The sequence below is a fragment of the Panthera leo genome, chromosome C2 (assembly GCF_018350215.1).
Source record: "Panthera leo isolate Ple1 chromosome C2, P.leo_Ple1_pat1.1, whole genome shotgun sequence".
NCBI lineage: Eukaryota > Metazoa > Chordata > Mammalia > Carnivora > Felidae > Panthera > Panthera leo.
The window spans coordinates 126,523,642-126,545,600 of record NC_056687.1 but is presented as its reverse complement, the minus strand read 5'-3'; the positions used below and the strand labels follow the sequence as shown (position 1 = coordinate 126,545,600).

General features: G+C 40.7%; 1 protein-coding gene and 1 pseudogene across 3 annotated transcripts in view; one reads left to right on the top strand and one right to left on the bottom strand.

The window, feature by feature from the left end:
- Nucleotides 1-5,259: 5,259 nt before the first annotated feature.
- Nucleotides 5,260-21,959, top strand: part of PCCB (propionyl-CoA carboxylase subunit beta) — a 98,793-nt gene continuing 82,093 nt past the window's right edge. Inside the window, exons 1-5 of one of the 3 annotated variants that reach the window (XM_042955658.1) lie at nucleotides 5,260-5,647; nucleotides 8,026-8,145; nucleotides 9,145-9,213; nucleotides 12,106-12,162; nucleotides 14,433-14,546. In XM_042955658.1, coding sequence (XP_042811592.1) covers nucleotides 5,378-5,647; nucleotides 8,026-8,145; nucleotides 9,145-9,213; nucleotides 12,106-12,162; nucleotides 14,433-14,546 — 630 coding nt within the window. In that variant the 5' untranslated portion in view covers nucleotides 5,260-5,377. Of the gene's footprint in view, nucleotides 5,648-6,041; nucleotides 6,075-8,025; nucleotides 8,146-9,144; nucleotides 9,214-12,105; nucleotides 12,163-14,432; nucleotides 14,547-21,959 lie in introns of those variants that run through there. The other 2 variants (XM_042955660.1, XM_042955659.1) reach the window with 2 other exon arrangements.
- Nucleotides 16,276-16,378, bottom strand: LOC122199081 (annotated as a pseudogene).

The window sequence follows — 21,959 nt, the reverse complement described above, 5'->3', positions numbered from 1 at the left end:
AATCCATTCTCTGTATCTATGAGCTTGGTTTTATTCTTTCCTTTTTCTTTCTTTCTTTCTTTCTTTCTTTCTTTCTTTCTTTCTAGATTTCACATATAAGTTAAATCACACTGTATTTGTCTTTCTCTGTTTAATTTATTTCACTTTATGCCCTAAAGATCCATCCATGTTGTCACAAATGGCAAGATTTCATTCTTTCTCATGGCTGAATATTTTGATATTATATCTCATAACTTCTTTAGCTATTCATCTGTCAGTGGACACTTAGGTTGTTTCCATGTCTTGGCTATTATAAATAATGCTTCAATGAACATGGGGGTGCATATGACTTCTTGAGTTAGTATTTTTATTTTCTTTGGATAAATTCCCAGACATGGAATTGCTGGATCATATGGTAGATCAATTTTTAATTTTTTTTTGAGGATTCTCCATACTGTTTTCCATAGTGGCTGCACCAAATTACCCTCCCACCATCAGTACACAAGGGTATTTCACATCCTTACCAACACTTGTTACCTCTTATCTTTTTGAAATTAACCATTTTAACAGGTGTGAGATGATACCTCATTATGATTTGGATTTGCATTTCCCTGATAATTAGTGATGTTGAGCATCTTTTCTTGTACCTTTTAGTTATCTGTTTGTCTTCTTTGGAAAAATGTCTATTCAAATCTTCTGCCCATTTTTATGTTTTTGGCAATTTTTAAATTATTTATTTGAGAGAGAGAGGGAGGGAGAGAGAAAAAGGGGTAGATGAAATCCCAGCGTGGAGCTGGACATGGGACCCCATGCCATGACCCTGGGACCATGACCTGAGCTGAAATCAAGAGTTGGATGCTCAACTGACTGAGCCACCCAGGTGACCTGGTTCTGTCCATTTTTAAATAAGATTGATTTTTTTTACTGAATTGTATGAATTCTTGATATATTTTGAATATTAGCCTTTTATTAGCTATATGATTTGCAAATATTTTCTCCCACTTAGTGGGTTGCTTTTTCATTTTGTTGATGTCCTTTGCCACACAGAAGACTTTTAGTTTGATGTAGTTCCACTTACTTTTGCTTTTGTTGCCTTTACATTTGGCATCAAATCAAAAAATCATCACCAAGGCCTATGCCAAAAGCTTACTGCTTATGTTTTTTTCCTAGGAGTTTTATGATTTTTGGGTCTTATATTCAAGTATTTAATCCATTTTTAGTAAATTTTTGTGTATGCTATTTGGTAGTCGTCCCAGTTTCATTCTTTTGCATGTGGCTGTATAATTTTCCCAACACCATTTATTGAAGACATTGTCCTTTTACCATTGTATATTCTTGGATCCTTTGTCATAAATTAATTGATCATATGTGTGTGGGTTTACTTCTAGGCACTCTGTGTTTCTTCCAATACCATACTGTTTTGATTACTGTAACTTTGTAATATACTTTGAAATCAAGGAGTGTGATGCCTCCAGCTTTTTTCTTCTTTCTCAAGAGTGCTTTGGCTACTTGGGTTTTTTTGTGGTTCTATACAAATTTAGTATTTTTTAATTGTATTTCTATGAAAAATGCCATTGGAATTTTGATACAGATTGCATTGAATCTACATACTGCTTTGGGTAGTATGGACACATTAAGTATTAATTCTTCCAACCCATGAGCTTGGAATCTCTGTCCACTTATTATGTCTTCTCCAACCTTACATTAACCTCTTACAGTTTGAAGTACACAGGTCCTTTATCTTGGTTAAAATTATTTTCAGATATTTTATTCTTTTGATGCAATTGTAAATGGGATTGTTTTCTTAGTTTCTGATAGCTCATTGTTAGTGTATAGAAACACAGTGGATGTTTGTATATTGATTTTATCCTGCAACTTTGCTGAGTTTATTAGTTCTAATGTTTTTCATTAGAGTCTTTAGGTGTTTCTCTATATAATTTCATGTCATCTGCAAATAGTGACAGTTTTATTTCTTTCTTTCCAATTTCGGTGCCTCTTGCATATTTATTTTTTTCTTGCCTACTTGCTCTGGTCCATCTTTCAGATAGCAGAATGCATGACTTCTTAGCCTCCATAACAACATGAGCCAATTCTTACAATAAATCTCTTCATACATATAACTACATATATCCTAATGGTTCTCTTTCTCTGGAGACCCCTGAATAATACAGCAGGAGAGAGGAGGAAAGTGAGCCTTATGTGGAAATCACAGGAGAAGGGAGAGGGGTGTGTGTTGTGGAGGTCAGAAAATGCTGAAAGGTGGCACCAACAGATGGCAAAAACTTCAAAGAAAGAACAGCTCAACAATGGTGGAAGAATGGCCTGGAAGTGCCTCTGGGAAAAGGTACAGAAGAGCTCTGCTCATTTCCCACAGAGCTCAGGGAGTCAGAAAAGATGAGGATTTTGGTGTGTGGTGTGGGAAAAACAGTTTCCAGTTCTTAATAATTACAGTTTCTTTAAAAAAAAATTTAAATGTTTATTTATTTTTGAAGGAGAGAGAGAGACAGGGCATGAGAGGGGGAGGGGCAGAGAGAGAGGGAGCCACAGAATCCGCAGCAGGCTCCAGGCTCTGAGCTGTCAACACAGAGCCCGACGTGGGGCTCGAACCCAGAGCCGTGAGATCATGACCTGAGCCAAAGTCGGATGCCCAAACAACTGAGCCACCCAAACGCCCAATAATACAGTTTTAACTGAAATTTAAAGACAGGGTTCTTATGACCCAATCTTAGCAGTCCAAGGCACGCAGTCTAGAAAAAAAAAAAATAACTAAAGCATTTCATTTTTTTTTCATTAAAAAATAAAACACTAAGGAGAGAAGTACATTCATAAGGCATAAGAAACATCTTAAAAATCCTCTCTTCTCATACGGATGGCAGCTCCTCTCCAAAATTTCCTCTCACACCCTTTTACTTTCAACCACCTCAAACTTGCTAAGGTGACAAGACACCCGGATTGCATTAAGAGTAATTGACTGATCTGAAATTAATTGCTGCATTTGTACTGAGGCCACACCTCTCATGCGCTGATACCAGCCAAGCACGGGCAGGAATATTTTGGCTCTAGGACTCCTTGACAGCCTTGCTGAACTTTCCTTAAATGTGCACAGTAGTCTAAGGAGCTCCTAATCACCTTTTTTCCTTCCCTTTCTCCTTGGCTGGGGTTCAGACTTGTACTGCAATCTGATAGTTCTCCCAGCCTCTCCCAGCTGCTGCCCCATTTTCTCTCACAGGTCGTTCCCCTAATTGATTTCTTGCACATTTAATTCCTTTCTTGGCAGCTGCTTCTCAGAAGATCTGGATAACACGCTCACCCAAATATGTGTGACCTTTTCCAAATTTACTCCTTCCTTCCATTTCACCCATCTTCACTGACAGTGATCACTGACTAGGATAGAACAGCTAGGTCAGGGTGACTTCTGTTTCAAAATGGAGAAATAATGCAAGCAAGGAGGACTAGGGGCAGGAAAACAGCTCGGAGTATGCTAGGATTCCAGAGGGAAATTACCAGGTAGTTCAACCCTCCTTCTACCCCACCTCCACCCATCCTAGGCTGGGAATTCCGTCTGAGGTAAAGAATAACAGTATAGATCTATAGGACTGTATATATAATACCCATGGTAGGGCACTAAAACAGTGAGGAGGAAGAATGAGAGGAGGGGAAAGGGAAAGTGGAGAGAGAGGGAAAAATTGGGTTCAGTCTAACAGTTATTTATGGACTGGGCTTTCTGCTAACCACTGGTTATTGAAAGTTAAATAAGAAAAACTTCCTTGCTTTCCTGAGGGACTGATACTTTCCCTAACCCAGGCAGAAGGGAGATCAGAGTACTGCCTTGAGGAGATGATACCTGAGCAGAGCCTGGAAGGATGCATAGGTGTAGGAAAAAACCTCTTGAGCCACATGCAATTGCCTTTCTGCTAGCTCAATTCAATTCTGCAAATACATTCTGAAGGCTTCCTATGTACAGGGCCTTGTTCTAGGTGCAGGGGCTACAGTGGTGAGCAAGCCAGCCACAGTTTATGCCCTCTGACTTGGGAATCTAGCTGAGAAATGAGCTAACCAATCTTACCACAGTGTGAGATGTGCCACTGGAGAGGGATCTGCAAAACATGTTAGAACAAGAGTCTCATGGCCCCCAGCCCAAATGAACTCCCAATTTCTGAACATGGCAAAATTCTTCATACTTTAACTCTGTTATTGCTTTGCAGTCTCATTTACCACCATTCCCAAAAAGTGGATGGTAGAACCGTATGGGAATCTTTATATGCTACATGCAGTTACATTTCAGAGCTACTCTTCTTGACACATCCAGCCTTGCCCAAATTCTCCCCTGTGCTACCAGGCAGATCCTTTGTCTCTCTCTCCAGGTTGATGAGGTTCTTAAAGCAGGGACCCAGATGCCGGGCCAACAACATCTACTATGGGGTCAGGCACATGCAGGTAGGCTTTGTCCAGTCACACAACCTCAGACTTTGGACTCTCAGCTTCCTTGCATGCTAGGTGAACAATTCCTACTCCAGGAAATATGAAAAACACTGGTGGTTAGTTCTTGGCACATAGTAGGTGCTCAAAAAGATTTGCTGAATTGAATTAACATCAAAGTCCCAACCCAGAATTTGGACTTTATGAAGGCTCTAGCTGTGAGCTGGAGCTTGGAGGGTTTAATGATCAATTTTAGTAGTTTTCTGTAGCTAAGAATGCAAAATAGACACCTTGCACTTTGCCTTAAAGAGCTGCTTGTTAGCTGGGGAAACAGATGGACAAGCTCCTAAGAGTTCAGTTCTAAATTCCTAGAGGAGTAGTTCTCAAAATCTAGCAGGCGTCAAAATCACCTAGAGGTCGTCTGGTGAAACAGATTGCTGGCTGCTCCCTCAGAATTTAATTCAGTTGGTCTGGGGCGGAGTATGAGAATTTGAAAGTCTGCATTTCCCACTTGTTCCCACTGCTGGGCCCACATTTTGAGAACTACCCACTAGAGGTTAAGTGCGGCACATAGTTGGTCTGTGTGTCTGAATCCTGGTTCCACCACATCTTTAGTGTTGGCTCTTGATCAAATCACTCTACCTCTCTGTGCTTCATTTGCCTCATCTGTGAAATCAGGATAATAAGCTAATGCACGTGAGTGCTTTAAGCCACACCTGGCAGTGTTTAATACATGTTGGTTAGCTCCTATTACCTACTCATTTTCTGGAGGTGGTGGGACGACCAAATTCGAGGTCAAGGTAGCCAGAAAAGAGCAAGGATTAAATCCATCTTCTGTGCAGCAAGAAAGGCACCAGATCTGAGGACAGTACTATCCTTCTCAGGATGATGTCCCAGAGCGGTAGGGAGACTCAAACTCTCAGGCTTTTCTCCTAAGCGTGCTGTGACGTCCAGCCCATAGGCTCTCTACGTCCCACCCATGCTGCGCAGGCGCAGAATCCGATGCCCATGCTTGACGCAGAAGCGTACTCAGGCGCAGGGGCTGGGAGCTCGCCGCGGAGCAAAGATGGCGGTAGCAATGCGCGTGGTGGCGGCTGGAGCAAGACTCAGCGTTGTGGTGGGCGGTCTCCGCGGTGCTGTCCGCAGCCTGTGTAGCCAGCCCGTCTCGGTTAACGAGCGCATCGAAAACAAGCGCAGCGCCGCGTTGCTGGGAGGAGGCCAGCGTCGCATCGACGCACAGCATAAACGAGTGAGTCCTGGGGGACCCGACCATCCCCCTGGCGTTCGCAACCTATTACACAGTTGCCGGCTCGCGGCGCCCCAGTCCTTTCAGCCAATCCGCGCGATGCCGAGGAGGGGCGGGGTTCACCTTGAGAACCTGTAGCCTTTCACCAAATGGCAGGTAAAACGAGAATAAGCACCTTTGTGCCTCATTGCCCTGTGCTTTACTTCTGGATTTTTAGTCGCAGCTGCTCGGCCCCAGACAACTCACCATTTAACTTCTATAAACTTTTGGACCAGTTAATCGCTAGGAGTCAGTTTATTGAAAGGAGAAAATAGTATTTTCCCCCTCACAATCTTATTGGTAGAGCTACAGAAGCGATGACGGGCACTTAATAAAAAAACGAAACAAAACAAAAATTCTGCGTGTTCTTCTCATGCCCGGAGGAAGAGTGGTAGGTAGTATACGGTTCTTGCTCCATCATGGTAACAGGAAAATCGAAGCATATGGTGGGGGAAGAAACTTGGGCAAACTCTCACATTAATCTGGGGTGGGTTGAGCTCCCGGATCTTGTGGGAACTTCTGCCTCCTCAATGCTGGCTGAACGCCTTTAAGATCTCAGCATGCATAGACATGCTGGGTAGGAAAGGCACGATGCGCGACGGAGGCAGGGAGGTTTTTGAGGCGAGAATTACAGCTGGCCTTCAGAGATAAGCTGGGTGGCCATTTATCAGCAGGAGAAACTGAGGCCCAGATGGGTGACCAGGGACTTGGAAATAGGCTCACGCGGTGCGTCACTGACATGTGTGTGAAACTGGACCTTTGTGCTGAGTAAGTTAAATAACCGGGAAGATGCAGAAGTGAAATTCTTAGCGGTGAAGGGCACCGAGGCACATGTCAAGCCTGGGGGTGGTGACTGGGGTGGAAGGCTGGGGGTCTTCAGTGAGGAAATTCGAACTAGTTCTTGATTGAATTCTAGGTGTTGATTTAGATGGAAATCCCCATTTGACAAGAACATGAAGGTGACCATTCCTTTTTGACAAGTTACTTAATCCTGAGGAGTCAGTTTATTCTAAACAGAAGATAGTAATAATTCTTAACTCTTGGGAGCAAGATGTATATTTCGTTGTGTGTGGTGCCAGGAGTGCTTTCCCTTCCTCCCCTGGGGTGGCTCTGTCTGGGTTGAAGGAATTTTTACATCATACTTTGGAAAGGCCTGGCAGTGCTCCTGTGCACGCTTTGTATTGGGGCCCATTGCTGAATTCTCCCTGGAACATCACCCCACCTCTTCGCTAGGTGGACCCTACTGGGTTTTGATGCAGGCTCCAGAAACTATTTTTCTTTTGCCAGAGCTGACTTAGGAGGCTGACTTGATTTAAATCCCCCACTCCACCCCCTTTTCAGCAATTTTTGGATGACTTCCATAGGATAGATTTCCAGAAACGGAATCACTGGGTCAAAAGATAGGAATATTTTGAACACTCTAATATATGTTGCTAAATTGCTTTCTGGAAAACTTACTCCACACAACAGTGTATACGCTTGTCTGTTTTAAAACGACCTCACTGGCTTTGGCTGCTTTATTATGGGGGGAAAAAAGAGCCAACTTGAGGTTTTTCCCTGGGGTGGAGAGAGGGCAGAGGACAGTAGGCCTGGGTGTTTGGCTTAGTCTAAGGGCTTGAGAGTCCAAGCAACAGAGGCTCTTGATAAGTTGAAGGTTCCAACCTCCTCTCCAAGAAGCAATTTTTCACTCCTCTCACATGAGCTCTTTACCACTCTGTTTAACTCCTTTTCATCTCAGGCACTACCTGCTGTGGGGTTGTTGCCATATTATAGTATCACTGTCAGGTGTGGGGTTTCTAAGCCGAGCCCCAATGTAGGATAGTAGGAGAAGCCATAGAAGAGGCAGAAGAACCAGGAAGTAGTCCTGAAAGTGTCTTTGGGGTTGGACACTAGTGAGGTGAGTTTGTGTGGGGTTCCCTAGAAGAAACTTGTGAATGTGGGGGTGTAGCCTTAGGCCCTTCAGTAAGCCTGATTTAGTTTTCCACCTCCTACTTTTCCATTCTTCTTTTTATTACTCCTTAGGTCTCCAGTAAATGTTTGTGTAACTAGTTATCTTGTTCCAGGGTCAGGCTCTCCTTACCCCCACTTCTCTCCATCTTTTCCTCTTCCCACTTCCTTATTTACCCTCCACAGTTGGTAGCTCCTGGAGTAGCCTGTCTGCCCTGATTTACTTACTGGCTGATATCTACTGATAACACCAGTGTTTTGGGTGGGTTGATGGAATAGAGGCTTTCATGTGAGGTGAAGGGGCAAAACCTGTCTTCGTGGCCCACTCACAAGCACTCCTTGCTTACTGACCTTCTCTATGATGACATGACTGAATGGTTTTTGTTGTATTTTAGGGAAAGCTGACTGCCAGAGAGCGGATCAGCCTCTTGCTGGACCCTGGCAGTTTTGTTGAGAGCGACATGTTTGTGGAACACAGATGTGCAGATTTTGGAATGGCTGCTGATAAGAATAAGGTATCTTTTTACAATGGTGGTGTGAGCCTCTAAGTTGCACTGTCTAGCCGTGGCCCTGCTGACCTACTCATTAGCCTAATAATGAAGGCCATCTGGAACTCAAGGTACATTTAATAGTTTTCAAGTTAGAGGGCTGAAACTGTAAGAGTGCCTCTGAAGAAGTACTATTGGGCCTCCAGATTCCCCCAGTTACCTTTGCAGATGAAGGAATGGAATGGGACTGTTCATACCTTGTGCAGTGTGACTATGGCCCAGTTTCCAGGTCTCTGGTTGTGGGTTCAGAGTTCTTGCAGGTATGGAGTGACAAACTTAGAAGGAAAGGCGAAAATGTCTTGGTTGTGTTCTGGTCCATCTAGGCACCAGAGACCCCTAAAGCAGGACCACTTGCCTCTTTTGACACTTTGACTTTATGGAGTTTTTAAAGTCAGAGTCACCGACACTTTTTTTAATTGGATGTTCTCCATGGTATGCAGAGTTCTCTGGATTCATTTTTGATCAGTTTTCTTCAGGTCTGTATATATGCTGTTATTCACCAAAGATTTGTGAATTTGGCATCGCATCAGCTGGCTCCGTTTGAGTCATTATGGGCTACACAATATTCCAGGATTCCAAGCAAAATGATGGGTTTTCCCTAAGGCTTGGAGGTGGGGTGTGTGGCTTTCTAGAGTTGCCATGTGTCATTATATGCCCTTCTCCTTCCTGTGGCATTTGGTAGCAGTGGCCCTAGGGGGAGTCTTGATTATTTTACTGTTAAGAAGGAAGATGAGGCCTAACTATAGTGTCCGTTACCTCTGTTGATGAACCAGTAGCCTAGTGCTTGCTATTGCAGAGCTGAGAAGGGGAAGGGGAGATTCCTTCATGTTCTTGGTTCATATTGAATTTTAAGAAATTTAGGGTGGGTTATTTTATTTTTTTGGTCTTTCATTCGGGCATAATTGTCAAATTCATTAAAAGATGTATTTGGTTTTTTTAACTTTTATTTTTCTGTTTTTCTGGTAGTTTCCTGGAGACAGTGTGGTCACTGGACGGGGCCGAATCAATGGAAGATTGGTTTATGTCTTCAGTCAGGTATTTAATAACTCGAATAGGCCGAGCTTTCCTGGAGGGCAGAGCCAGGACCAACTATGTGAGAAGAAAGTCTTGAGGAATGAAAACTTGCCTGTAGTGGGGGCAGAAGAGGGATATACTTTGTTTTTCAGTGCATGTGTCCAGAATATTCTACCATAGTATGTGTTTTTCTCAGAATCCTGAGTCTGTTTTAGGGATAATCACAGGGCAGTAATCATGTAAAAAGTCCCAGGAACCAGGAGTTTATTCTAAGTGAATGAGATGTTTCTTGGTGGGTTGGGTGTGTGCCTGGAGGGCATCCATGTCCTGGGCAATGTGTGGGCCTAAGAGAGTGCTGTGAATGCAGCCTGGGTGGAAGGGACTTGAGTCTCAGGAACATAGGCCCCTCAGTTTTGGGCTTCATGAAACTATTCAAACAAGTTTTGTTAGGCTTCATAAGGACGGATACAGTTTCTTCACACTGAAACCATAGGAAAATATAGTAGGCAGAATAGCTCCCAAAGATGTCCAACTCCTAATTCTCAAAACCTGTGACTATATTACCTTACATGGCAAAGGAGAATTAAGCTGCAGATGGAATTAGTGTCACTGATTAGCTGGCCTTAAAATAAAGTAGGCTGGGTTACCCAGGTGGACACATATAAACACAAGGGTCCTTAAAAGAAGGAGAGGCAGAAGAGGAGGTCGGAAGAATGTGCTGGGAAGGGCTTCACCTGCCATTGGTGTCTGAGAAGATGGAGGAAGGAGGTCATGAGCAAAGGAATGCATTTGGTCGCCAGAACAGGGAAAAGGCAAGAAAACAGATTCTCCCTTGGAGCCTCCAGAAAGACATCTAATCATGCTAACCTTGAGAGTAGCTCAGTGAGGCCCATGTAAGACTTCTAAATTACAGAACTGTGAAGAGAATAAATTTGTGTTGTTTTAAACCACTGAATTTGTGGTAATTGTTACAGCAGCTAATAGTAAACTAACACTTTATTATTTTGGGTTTGATTACCACCCCTCTCCACCTCAAGACATGGAAGTATACGTATAATTCTAAATACTTAGTTCCTTTTACAGATCTAAAATTATAAAGCTTGTTAAATATTAAAATTATGGGTTCACTATTAAATAACTGATTAATTTTAAATGTACTTAGTACTTATTCACTTAATGAATTACCTGTGACATGTTTTAAAACTGTTATAAATGGGTCTACCAACTACTTAACTAGAAGAAATTATGAGAGCTAGGCAAAAACTTGTACAGAAAGAAAGATGCAAAAACGTGTACAGAAGGAATTATTAATAAGATAGCTAGAACAAAGTAAGTTATTGTACTTTCTGGACTCAACCTTCTAACTTTTGAGCAAATACAAAATTCATTGAATTGATACTTTTGATTACCTCTTATGCCCGTGGGGTAGGGTAGGATGAGGATTAGGGGCAAGGAGAGGGAGATGACTGAGCCAGAGTTCCTGCCCTGAAAAACCTAATCTCATTTTGTAGATAAATTGGGGCAGAACAGGAGATCTGTACAGATGAGGGCAAGAGTGATTCTGGGTAAGTGCTGTGGGCCCGGGACAGTGGACGATCACATTCAGCCTTGAGGAATGCTTTAGGGAAAATGGGGCATTTGAAATAAGCCCTGAAGGATACTTAGGGTAGGGAGTGATGAGCCAGTTTTTTGTACTGATCCCCAAAATGTTAATATCTGCAGTTGTTTTTTCTGGGGATCTTCTGCTTTTCTGTAGAAGCAGCCTTAGTCTCTTGACTGATAATTGTTCATAGGTATGTTCTGGGGGAGGACAATCTATTCTTGTATAGGTTCCTAATCTCAGATGTTTTTAGCCTCACCTTTGCTTTCTTTTGCCACTGGTGATTGTGAATCCAGAGTCCTTCTGGTGAAATTGCTTTAGAGAATAAATGTTTCCTCTTCTCAAGGTGAAGGAGAGGCCCTGTGGGGTCCAACTGCTCCTAACCCAGAGTTTTTATCAGTCTGTTCCCCTGCCCCCCCCCCCTTCCTATAGTTCCTGGGTTGTTCCATCCTTGTGGTTACTCCCCCTGCAGTATATAGGCTTCCATTTGCTCCAAGTCAGATATTCTTTTTGTGCTTTCAGTTCCCCTGAGTTTGTTGTTCACTCTCTCCTCTGCCATTGTTTCCTCTTCTTTTTTTGTCCTCCTGAGCTGACTCTGTTTTTAATTACTCGCTTTTTGAGGTGGTTTTAGAAAGGAGGTCCTTCCCACAAGAAGCCCTTTATATCAGAAGGTAATGAAATTCCATAAGCAAGAGGAAGCCGTGAGGGCTCTGATTGTCTTTTTTTTTTTTTTAACCTCTCGTCAAAATGGCAAATATTTCTTTTTCTTTTTTTTTTTTTTTAACGTTTATTTATTTTTGAGACAGAGGGAGACAGAGCATGAACGGGGGAGGGTCAGAGAGAGGGAGACACAGAATCTGAAACAGGCTCCAGGCTCTGAGCTGTCAGCACAGAGCCCGACGTGGGGCTCGAACTCACGGACCGCAAGATCATGAGCTGAGCCGAAGTCGGATGCCCAACTGACTGAGCTACCCAGGAGCCCCAGAATGGCAAATATTTCTAGTAATAGAATTGCCTGCCTGACATCTATAGAATCTGATTTTTCAGGTTAATTCTGCATGAAAAGTTTTCCTTAGAGAGCTAGGATTCATTTTTGTAGAGCAAAGACTGTCTTTTGCTGTTGACAATACATGAATTCCCTCTAAGGTACAAATTACTCCATAGAATAGTGAATAAAAGACCATTCCTAATTTTTTGAACTCCTGAAAATCCTTCAAAAACTTTTGACTAAGAGTTTTTCATTTTGTCTTCCTCCTGGCTTTTCATTCCTGGCTAGTGACTATATTTTATTTGTTGATTTGTTTTCTTTTTAGGATTTTACAGTTTTTGGAGGTAGTCTGTCTGGGGCACATGCCCAAAAGATCTGCAAAGTAAGTATTTAATCTTGAAAACCCAGTACTTTCATCAGTCACATAGTTCATATTAAATATTGGGGTGCAAGGCAATGAGCTGTGTATGTGGGGTGGGTGCAGACCCAAACATCCCTTTAGTCCAAGGCAGGAATTCTTCACATTTTTTGTATCATGGATCCCTTTGGCAACCTGGTAATGATTTACATGCATAAGATATGTAGGATTACAAAGAATTAAAAAATATTAAAAAAAAATTACAATTGTAATATTCATGCTTTTTATGTTTGTTTATTTTGAGAGGGAGGGAGGGAGGGAGGGAGGGAGGGAGGGAGGGAGAGAGAGAGAGAGAGAAAGAAAATCCCAAGCAGGCTCTGCACTGTCTGCACAGAGCCTGACATGGGGCTTGATCTCCCCAACTGTGAGATTATGACCTGAGCTGAAATCAAGACTTGGATGCTTAATCAACTGAGCCACCCAGGCACTCCTATTTGTAATCTGTGTGCTTTCAAATTTATCAAATAACAAGATTTAGCTGTGCATTTAAACCTCTATAGTTTCAAAGTAGGCATGAGTGAAAATGCTACTTCAAGATATCTGCAACTTTAGTGTGACATAAAAATATCCGTGGCTTCTATTAATATAAAGTCACAGGTATTTCTCATAAAATAATGATTTTGTTTCCTGTGTTCATAATTAAAAGGTATGTTAAAGATCAGCTAGAGTTAATAAAGGTAAAGATTAAATTTTTTCCCATCCAAGCACTGCATGGACGAAATCTATTACAGACCCCTTGGGATTCTGAAGACTCCAGGTAAAGAGCCCATGATCTAGGTGGAGAGTCCAGGTACTAAAGGATAAAGAACAGTGCAAGGATTATATGATGGTATTTTAAAAAACACTGCTGGGGCACCTGGGTGGCTCAGTCTGTTGAGTGTCCAACTTCGGCTCAGGTCATGATCTCACAGTTTGCGGGTTCGGGTCCCGCATCAGGCTCTGTGCTGACCACTTGCTCAGAGCCTGGAGCCTGCTTCAGATTCTGTGTCTCCTTCTCTCTCTGCCCCTCCCCTGCTCATGCTTTGTCTCACTCTGTTTCTCAAAAATAAATAAATGTAAAAAAAAATTAAAAAAAAAACCTAAAAAACCCCCACTGCTAGTGATGAGATGCTCTGGAGATGAATAAAAGTATAGATCATACTTGGAGAAATGTGGAATTAAAGGTACGGTTGACTGTTAATAGTCAAGCAGTGCTTCCCTGTGTAATGGAAAACCTGGATTCTAGATGTGATCTTGTCATGTATTATTTCTGAAACCTTGGGCCGATCACTTAACTTTTAATCCTCTCTAATTTTTCTTTTCACTGCCTCTGTTATCAGGTTGAATGAGATAATGGAAGCGGAAGTACTTTGTGAACTGAAAAGGGTTCTTAGGAATGTTGCTTATTAAGCCCTCAACTACTGACCCATGAGGAAAATATGCCTTATTGCAAGTGAAATCAGGCTTGGGCCTGGCTCTGGTTAACAGATGGATCTACATGTACTTTCATAAAAATACTATTTTGTTATTGTGCTTAGTGTCAGTTCTTTCAAAAGAGTAAGGGGGGCAGGGGTAGGTGGTGACGCCTGACTGGCTCAGCCAGTAGAACATGTGACTCTTGATCTCAAGGTCATGAGATCTCAAGGTCATGAGTTCTCAAGGCCATGCCCAAGCCCTACATTGGGCATGGAACCTGCTTGAAAAAAAAAAGTTGGGAACAAAACTGGATACTGGAAAATATTATAGCCTGGGCCTGTGGCTCAGAAATGGTTGCTATGAGCAGTCTTATCCCCTGCTGGTGGGAAGTGCTTTGGCTCTTGGATGCCTGAAGGGCTTTAATCAGCCCTTAAAATTTTGGTTCTGTTTTCCATGGAGGTACCTAATCATCATGGGGAATGAAGCCAGTGTTAATGATTCCTGTTTTGAGAAGTGTAATTAGGAGTGCCCAAATGGCTCACTTGGTTAAACATCCAACTCTTGATTGCAGCTCAGGTCATGATCTCATGGCTCATGAGATTGAGTCCTGCATCGTGCTCTGTGCTGACAGTGTGGAGCCTACTTGGGATTCTCTCTCTTCTCTCTCTGCCCCTCTCCCTATTCACATGCGCGTGCTCTCCTCTCTCTCTCTCTCTCAGAATGAGCATTTAAAAAGAAAAGTGCACTTGGAACATTTTCCAGAAAACACCATGGTACTTTATAAATTGTTTTTGATAAAAGGATCAGTTGTCTCATAAAAGATTGCTTTGCTGTCTCAGATCATGGACCAGGCCATGACAGTGGGGGCTCCAGTGATTGGACTGAATGACTCTGGGGGAGCACGGATCCAAGAGGGAGTAGAGTCTTTGGCTGGCTATGCAGACATTTTTCTGGTAAGAAACCTGTTAATAGCATTTACAGAATAAAATAATACAAGGCTTAATTTCTAAGCTGTGCCCTGGTTAGAGCTTTCCCATCCCTATTCCTTGTTATCTACCTTGTGTCTGTTCTGTGGCTTCTTCCTGTGTCATTGGGGAAGGCATGGAAGGTGTACAAAAAGCAAGAGAGTAGGTGGAGAGGGTTTACTTTTTTTTTTTATCACAGAGGGCAACTCTTAGGGGAAAACAAAATTAAAGATCACTTATAGGGGAAATCACCTAATTATTTTTCTCAAAAGCAAGGGACATGGAATATTATGAAAGTTTAAAATGAATTGATTTGCTAGAATTAGGAATTAAAAAAATAGTATTTTATTTTGTTTAAAACACAATATCATCATATGAAGTTCAAGTTGTAGTACAAAGAAGAAAAATCAGCCAAATCCCACTATTCAGAAACATTTGATGAACAGTATATCAGATCTTTCTGCTTACTTACAAACTAAAATTACAAAGAAAGAAATGAAAAACACAAAAGTAGATTAGATGTATTACTTGAAGTAGGAAGTATGTTATAAGAAGGTAAAGGAGGTTGGGGTAAGGGAGAGAGATACTGCCAGATGGAAACTTGAGGAAAGGGAGAGGTCTGTATTTCTGGGGAGGGGAGGAAATAGGGAGAAGGCAGGAAAGAGACAGGCAGACATTGTTTCTAATCAGGCCAGCTGTTCTTGTCATCTCCCTGGCCTGCAGGCTTATGAATGTTTTATCCCTGGCTACTGCCCTTTGTGATCCATCAGAAAAATGTGTATTTGTGTAAGCTGCTCTGCTAGTTGTGGGAATACACATGTTCGTTGAGAAGCCACTTTGTGAACCTACTTTTTAATCTTTAATCTTGAGCTCTAGGAATAACCTACTGGGGAGAATTAGCACTTTGGGTGGCATAGTCAGAACAGTTTAGGCCTGGAAAATCTCCTTTGCCCCCTAACCTGGTAGTCATGCCTGTGTTGGAAATGAAGGAAAGAAAGCATGGCCATAAGAGAAGTGGCAGTAAATCCCCACATTTTAGAGGTTATCAGGGTTTTAGAATATCTCCTAGTCTAACCCATCTTTGTGAGTATAGGCTGCAAGTTGTGTTGTGTTTTCTTTTCAGGAGATAGGCTTCAGTGACTTTAATAAATTATTTACTAATGCTGCTTGTCATTTCTACAGCTCCAGCCACTTCCTGCTACTGTACTGTTTAAAATTTTTTTTGTAATTTTTATAAAATTTCAAATTTTACCTAAAAATTCCAAAAACAGTTCAAGGAACTCCCTGTATGCCCTTTACCCAGATTCACCACTTGTTTACATTTTGCCCATTTGCTCTATCATTTCTCTCCATAAGTATATATTTGCAGGTTATATTTCTCTGAAACATTTGAGAATAAACTGGAGATTGTACCTCCTTTAGCCCTTAAAGCCTTCATTGTGTGTTTCCTGAGAACAAGGACATTCTGTGATAAAATGAGTACAGTAATAGAAATCAGGAAATTTAATATGAATTCATCAATATTTTTATCTATGGCAATTCAGATTTCATCAAGTGATCCTAATAAAGCCTATGGTAGCTGTTCTCCTGTACCCCTATGCCCCATCCAGTCCAGGATTAAGTACTGTCTTTAGTTGTCTTACCTATTTAATTTCCTTTAATTTGGGACAGTTTTTCTTTTTCCTCTATGACCTTAACATTTTTTTGGAAGTTTTATAAGAGGTATAATTTACAAACCCTAAAATCCATCCATTGTAAGCATGTAACTCTGAAAAGAACAGATACTACACTTGATCTTAGCCAAAAGGCTGAGAAGCAATGTAAGCATGTAATTCAGTGACTTGTTGAATTCCAGTAAAATTAACAACAGTATTAGTTTCAGGTGTATAATGTAGTGATTTAACAGTGCCATACATTACTCAGTGCTCCTTATTGATAAGTGAACTTTTTTTTTAAGTTTATTTATTTTGAGAGAGAGTAAAAGTGCAAGTGGGGGGGGGGTGGAGACAGGGGGGCAGAGGATCTGAAGCGGGCTCTGCCTTGACAGCAGAAAGCCCGATGTGGGGCTCGAACTCATGAACCATGAGATCATGACCTGAGCCAAAGTCAGACACTTAACTGAGTTGAACCACCCAGGTACCCCACAATAAGTGAACTCTTAATCCCTTTCACCTATTTCACCCATCTCCCTCCCCCAGCTCCTTTCTGGTAACCATCAGTTCTGTATACTTAAGAGTCTTTTTTGTCTTTTTCTTTTGTTCATTTTTATTTACTTATTTATTTATTTAAAAAAAAAATTTTTTTTAATGTTTATTTATTTTTGAGACCGAGAGAGACAGAGCATGAATGGGGGAGGGCCAGAGAGAGAGGGAGACACAGAATCTGAAGCAGGCTCCAGGCTCTGAGCTGTCAGTACAGAGCCTGACGCGGGGCTGGAACTCACAGAGCGTGAAATCATGACCTGAGTCGAAGTTGGACACTTAACCGACTGAGCCACCCATGCGCCCCCATTTTTTTTTTTTTTTTAAGTTTGTTTATTTTTGAGAGAGAGACAGAGCTGAGTGGAGGAGGGACAGAGAGACAGGGAGACACAGGATCTGAAGCAGGCTACAGGCTCTGAGCTCTCAGCACAGAACCCAACACGGGGCTTGAACTCATGAACTGCAAGATCATGACCTGAGCTGAAGTCAGACGCTTAACTGACTGAGTCACCCAGGCACCCTGCGTTTGTTTTGTTTCTTAAGCTCCACATATGAGTGAAATCACATGGTATTTGTCTTTCTCTGACTTCTTTCACTTAGCATTATACTCTAGTTCCATCCATGTTGTTGCAAATGGCAAGATTTTATTCTTTTTTTATGGCTGAGTAATATTCCTGTGTTTGTGTGTGTGTATCACTTTTATCCATTCATCTATTGATGGACACTTGGGTTGCTTCTCTAATATGGCTATTGTAAATAATGCTCCAGTAAACATAGGGGTGCATATATCCCTTGGAATTAGAATTAGTGTTTTGTATTCTTTGGGTAAATACCCAGCAGAGCGATTACTGGATCATAGGGTAATTTTGTTTTTAATTTTTTTTTGAGGAACCTCCATACTGTCTTCCACAGCGGCTGCACAAGTTTGCATTTCCACCAGTGGTGCATGAAGGTGCTTTTCTCTTCGTGTCCTTGCCAACACTTATTGTTGTGTTTTTGATTTTTGCCACCTCACAGGTGTGAGGTGGTATCTCATTATGGTTTTGATTTGCAGTTCCATGATGATAAGTGATGTTGAGCATCTTTTCATGTGCCTGTTGGCTAAGGATGTCTTCTTTGGAGAAATATCTGTTCATGTCTTCTGCCCAGTTTTTGACTGGATTATTTGTTTTTGGAATGTTAAGCTATATCAGTTCTTTATATATTTTGGGCACTAACCCTTTATCAGATACATTATTTGCAAATATTTTCTCTCATTCAGTAGGTTGTTTATAGTTTCATTGATTTGTTTCTTTCACTCTGTAGAAACTTTTTTATTTTGATGAAGTCCCAATAGTTTATTTTTGCTTTTGTTTCCCTTAGGAGACCTATCTAGAAGAATGTTGCTATGGTCACTATCAGAGAAATTACTGCCTGTGCTCTCTTCTAGGACTTTATTATTATTTTTTATATATTTCTTAATGTTTATTCATTATTTATTGATGAGCAGGGAGGGGCAGAGAGAGAGGGAGACACAGAACCCTCCAGACTCTGGCTGTAAGCACAGGGCCTGACATGGGGCTCGAAATCACAAACTGTGAAATCATGACCTGAGCCAAAGTTGGACACTTAACTGACTGAGCCACCCAGGTGCCCCCTCTTCTAGGACTTAAATGGTTTTAGGTCTTTTTTTTTTTTTTTTTTTAATGTTTTATTTATTTTGAGAGAGCATAATCAGGGTGGGCCAGAGAGAGAGAGAGAGTGAGAGAGAATCCTAAGCAGACTCTGCTCTGTGAGGGTAGAGCCAGATGTGGGGCTTGATCCCATGAACCTGTGAGATCATGATCTAAGCCAAAATCAAGACTCAGACACTTAACTGACTGAGCCACCCAGGCACCCCTAATGGTATCAGGTCTTACATTTAGGTCTTTAATCCATTTTGAGTTCATTTTTTGTGTGTGGTGAAAGTGGTCCAGTTTCATTTTTTGGCATATAGCTGTCCAGTTTTCCCAACACCATTTGTTGAAGAGACTGTCTTTTTCCCATTGCATATTCTTGCCCCCTTTGTTGAAGATTAATTGACTATATAATTGTGGGTTGATTTCTGGACTTTCTAATGTGTTCATTGATCTAAGTATTTTTGTGCCAGTATCCTATTGTTTTGTTTACTACAGCTTTGTAATAAAACTTGAAATCTGGGATTGTTATACCTCCAGTTTTGTTTTTCTTTTTTATTGCTTTGGTTACTCAGGATATGAGTGGTTCCATACAATTTAGGATTATTCTAATTCTGAATTACTGTTGGTATTTTGATAGGGATTACATTAAATCTATAGACTGCTTTGGGTAGTATGGACATTTTAACAATTTTTCTCAGTCCATGAACATAGTATATATTTCCATTTGTATTGTTTTCAGTTTTTTGTTTTTTTTTTTTTTTTACCAGCATTTTATAGTTTTCACAGTACAAGTGTTCCACCTCATTGCTATTTTATTCTTTTTGGTGCAATTGTAAATGTGACTATTTTCTTAATTTCTCTTTCTGTTACTTCCATTATAAGTGTATAGAAAAATGCAGTGGGTTTCTGATGCTGATTTTGTATCCTGTGACCTTATTGAGATCATTTATCAGTTCTAGTAGTTTTTTGGTGGAGTCTTTATAGGGTTTTCTGTATATAGTATCCTGTCATATGCAAGACTCAGACACTTAACTGACTGAGCCACCCAGGCACCCCTAATGGTATCAGGTCTTACATTTTCTTCTTCCTTACCAATTCGGATGCCTCATTTTTGTTGTCTGATTGCTGTGGCTGTTTTGTATGCTGTATTGAATAAGAGGGGTGAGAGTGGACATCCTTGTCTTGTTCCTGACCTTAGGGGAAAAGCTCTCGATTTTTCATCATTGAGTATAATGTTAGTCCTGGGTTTTCATATATGTCCTTTATTATGTTGAGGTATGTTCTCTCTGACCCTATTTGTAGAAGTGTTTTTTTTTTTAATTTTTTTTTTAATGTTTATTTTTGAGAGAGAGACAGAGTGTGAATGGGGGAGGAGCAGAAAGAGAGGGAGGCACAGAATCCGAAGCAGGCTCCAGGCTCTGAGCTGTCAGCACAGAGCCTGATGTGGGGCTTGAACTCACAAACTGCGAGATCATGACCTGAGCTGAAATTGGACACTTACCGACTGAGCCACCCAGCCAACAAGGTGCCCCTTGTTGTTTTTAATCATGGATGGATGTTGTACTTTGTCAAATGTTTACTTCTGCATCTTTTGAAATCATGTGGTTTTTATTCTTTCTCTTACTGACCTTATGTGTATCATGTTGATTTTGCAAATACTGAATCACCGTTGCAATCCAGGAGTAAATCCCATCGATGGTGGTGAATGATTTTTTTAAATGTATTGTTAGACTTGGTTTGCCACTATTTTGTTGAGGATTTTTGCATCTGTATTCATCAGAAATATTAGTCTGTAGTTCTTTTTGTTGTAGCATCTTGGTTTTGGTATCAGGGTAATGCCTCATAGACTGATTTTTGGAAGCTTTTCTTCTATTTTTTGCAATAGTTTGAGAAGAATGGTTATTAACTCTTCTTTAAATGTTTGGCAGAATTCACCCATGAAGCAGTCTGGTGCTGGACTTTTGTTTCTTGGGAGTTTTTTGATTACTGATTTAATTGCATTGCTGGTGATTGGTCTGTGCAAATCTTCTATTTTTTCCTTGTTCAGTTTGGGAGGTTAAATTTCTAGGAATTTTCCACTTCTAGGTTGTCCAGTTGGTTGGCATATAATTTTTCATAATATTCTGTTACAATTATTTGTATATGTGTGGTGTTATTTCTCCTTTTTCATTTTTTTTTATTAGAAAATTTTTTTTTAATATTTATTTTTGAGAGACAGAGATAGCATGAGAGGGAGAGGGGCAGAGAGAGAGGGAGACAGAATCTGGAGCAGTCTCTAGGCTCTGTCAGCACAGAGCCTGACACGGGGCTCGAACTCACAAACTGCAAGATCATGACCTGAGCCCAAGCAAGTCACTTAACTGACTGAGCCACCCAACCATCCCTCTCCTTTTTCATCTCTGATTTTTGAGTCCTCTCTTTTTTTTGATGAGTCTGGCTAAAGGTTTATTAATTTTGTTGATCTTTTCAAAGAACTAGTTCCTGGTTTCATCGATCTGTTCTATTGGTTTTTTTAGTTTCTATTTCACTTATTTCTGCGCTACTCTTTAATTCCTTCTGCTGGTTTTGGGTTTGGTTCTTTTTATAGCTCCTTTAGGTGTAAGGTTAGGTTGCATATTGGAGATTTTCATTTTTGCGGTAGGCCTCTATTGCTATAAATTTAACTATTAAAACAGCTTTTGCTGCATCCCCAAGATTTTGGACTGTTTTCATTTGCCTCCATGTTTTTTTTTTTTTTTTTTAATTTTGATTTCTTTGTTGACTCATTCATTGTTTAGTAGCATATTATTTAACCTCCATGCTTTGTGTTCTTGACAGATTTTTTTCTTGTGGTTGATTTCATAGTGTTGTGGTTGGAAAAGATGTATATGACTTCAGTTGTTCTGAATTTGTTGAGACTTGTTTTATGGCCCAATATGTGATCTATTCGTAGAATGTTAAATGTGTGCTTAAAAAGAATGTGTACTGCACTGTCTTAGGATGGAATGTTCTGACTATGTATTAGATCCATCTGGTTCAGTATTTCATTCAAAACTATGGTTTCCTTGTTGATTTTCTATTTGGATGATGTATCCATTGATATGAGTTGGGGGTTAAAGTCCCCTGCTATTACGGTTTTACTATAGAGTATATTTGTTACTAGCTGCTTTATGTATTTAGGTGCTTTCATGTTAGATGCATAAATATTTACAATTGTTACATCGTCTTGTTGGATTGTTCTATTGATGATTATATAGTGATGATTATATAGTGTTCAAACTTATGAACCATGAGATCATGACCTGAGCTGAAGTTAGATGCTTAACTGATTGAGCCACCCAGGCACCCTGGTCTGCATGTGTCTTTGTCTGATATGAAGGTAGCATATTGATTGGTCTTGATTTTTTATCCATCTGTCACACTATGTCTTTTGATTGGAGTGTTTAGTCTATTTACATTTAAAATAATTATTGATAGGCATATATTGCTATTTTGTTACTTGTTTTATGGTTGTTTTTGTAGTTCTTTGTTTCTTCTCTTGCTCTTTCATAGTTTGCTGGCTT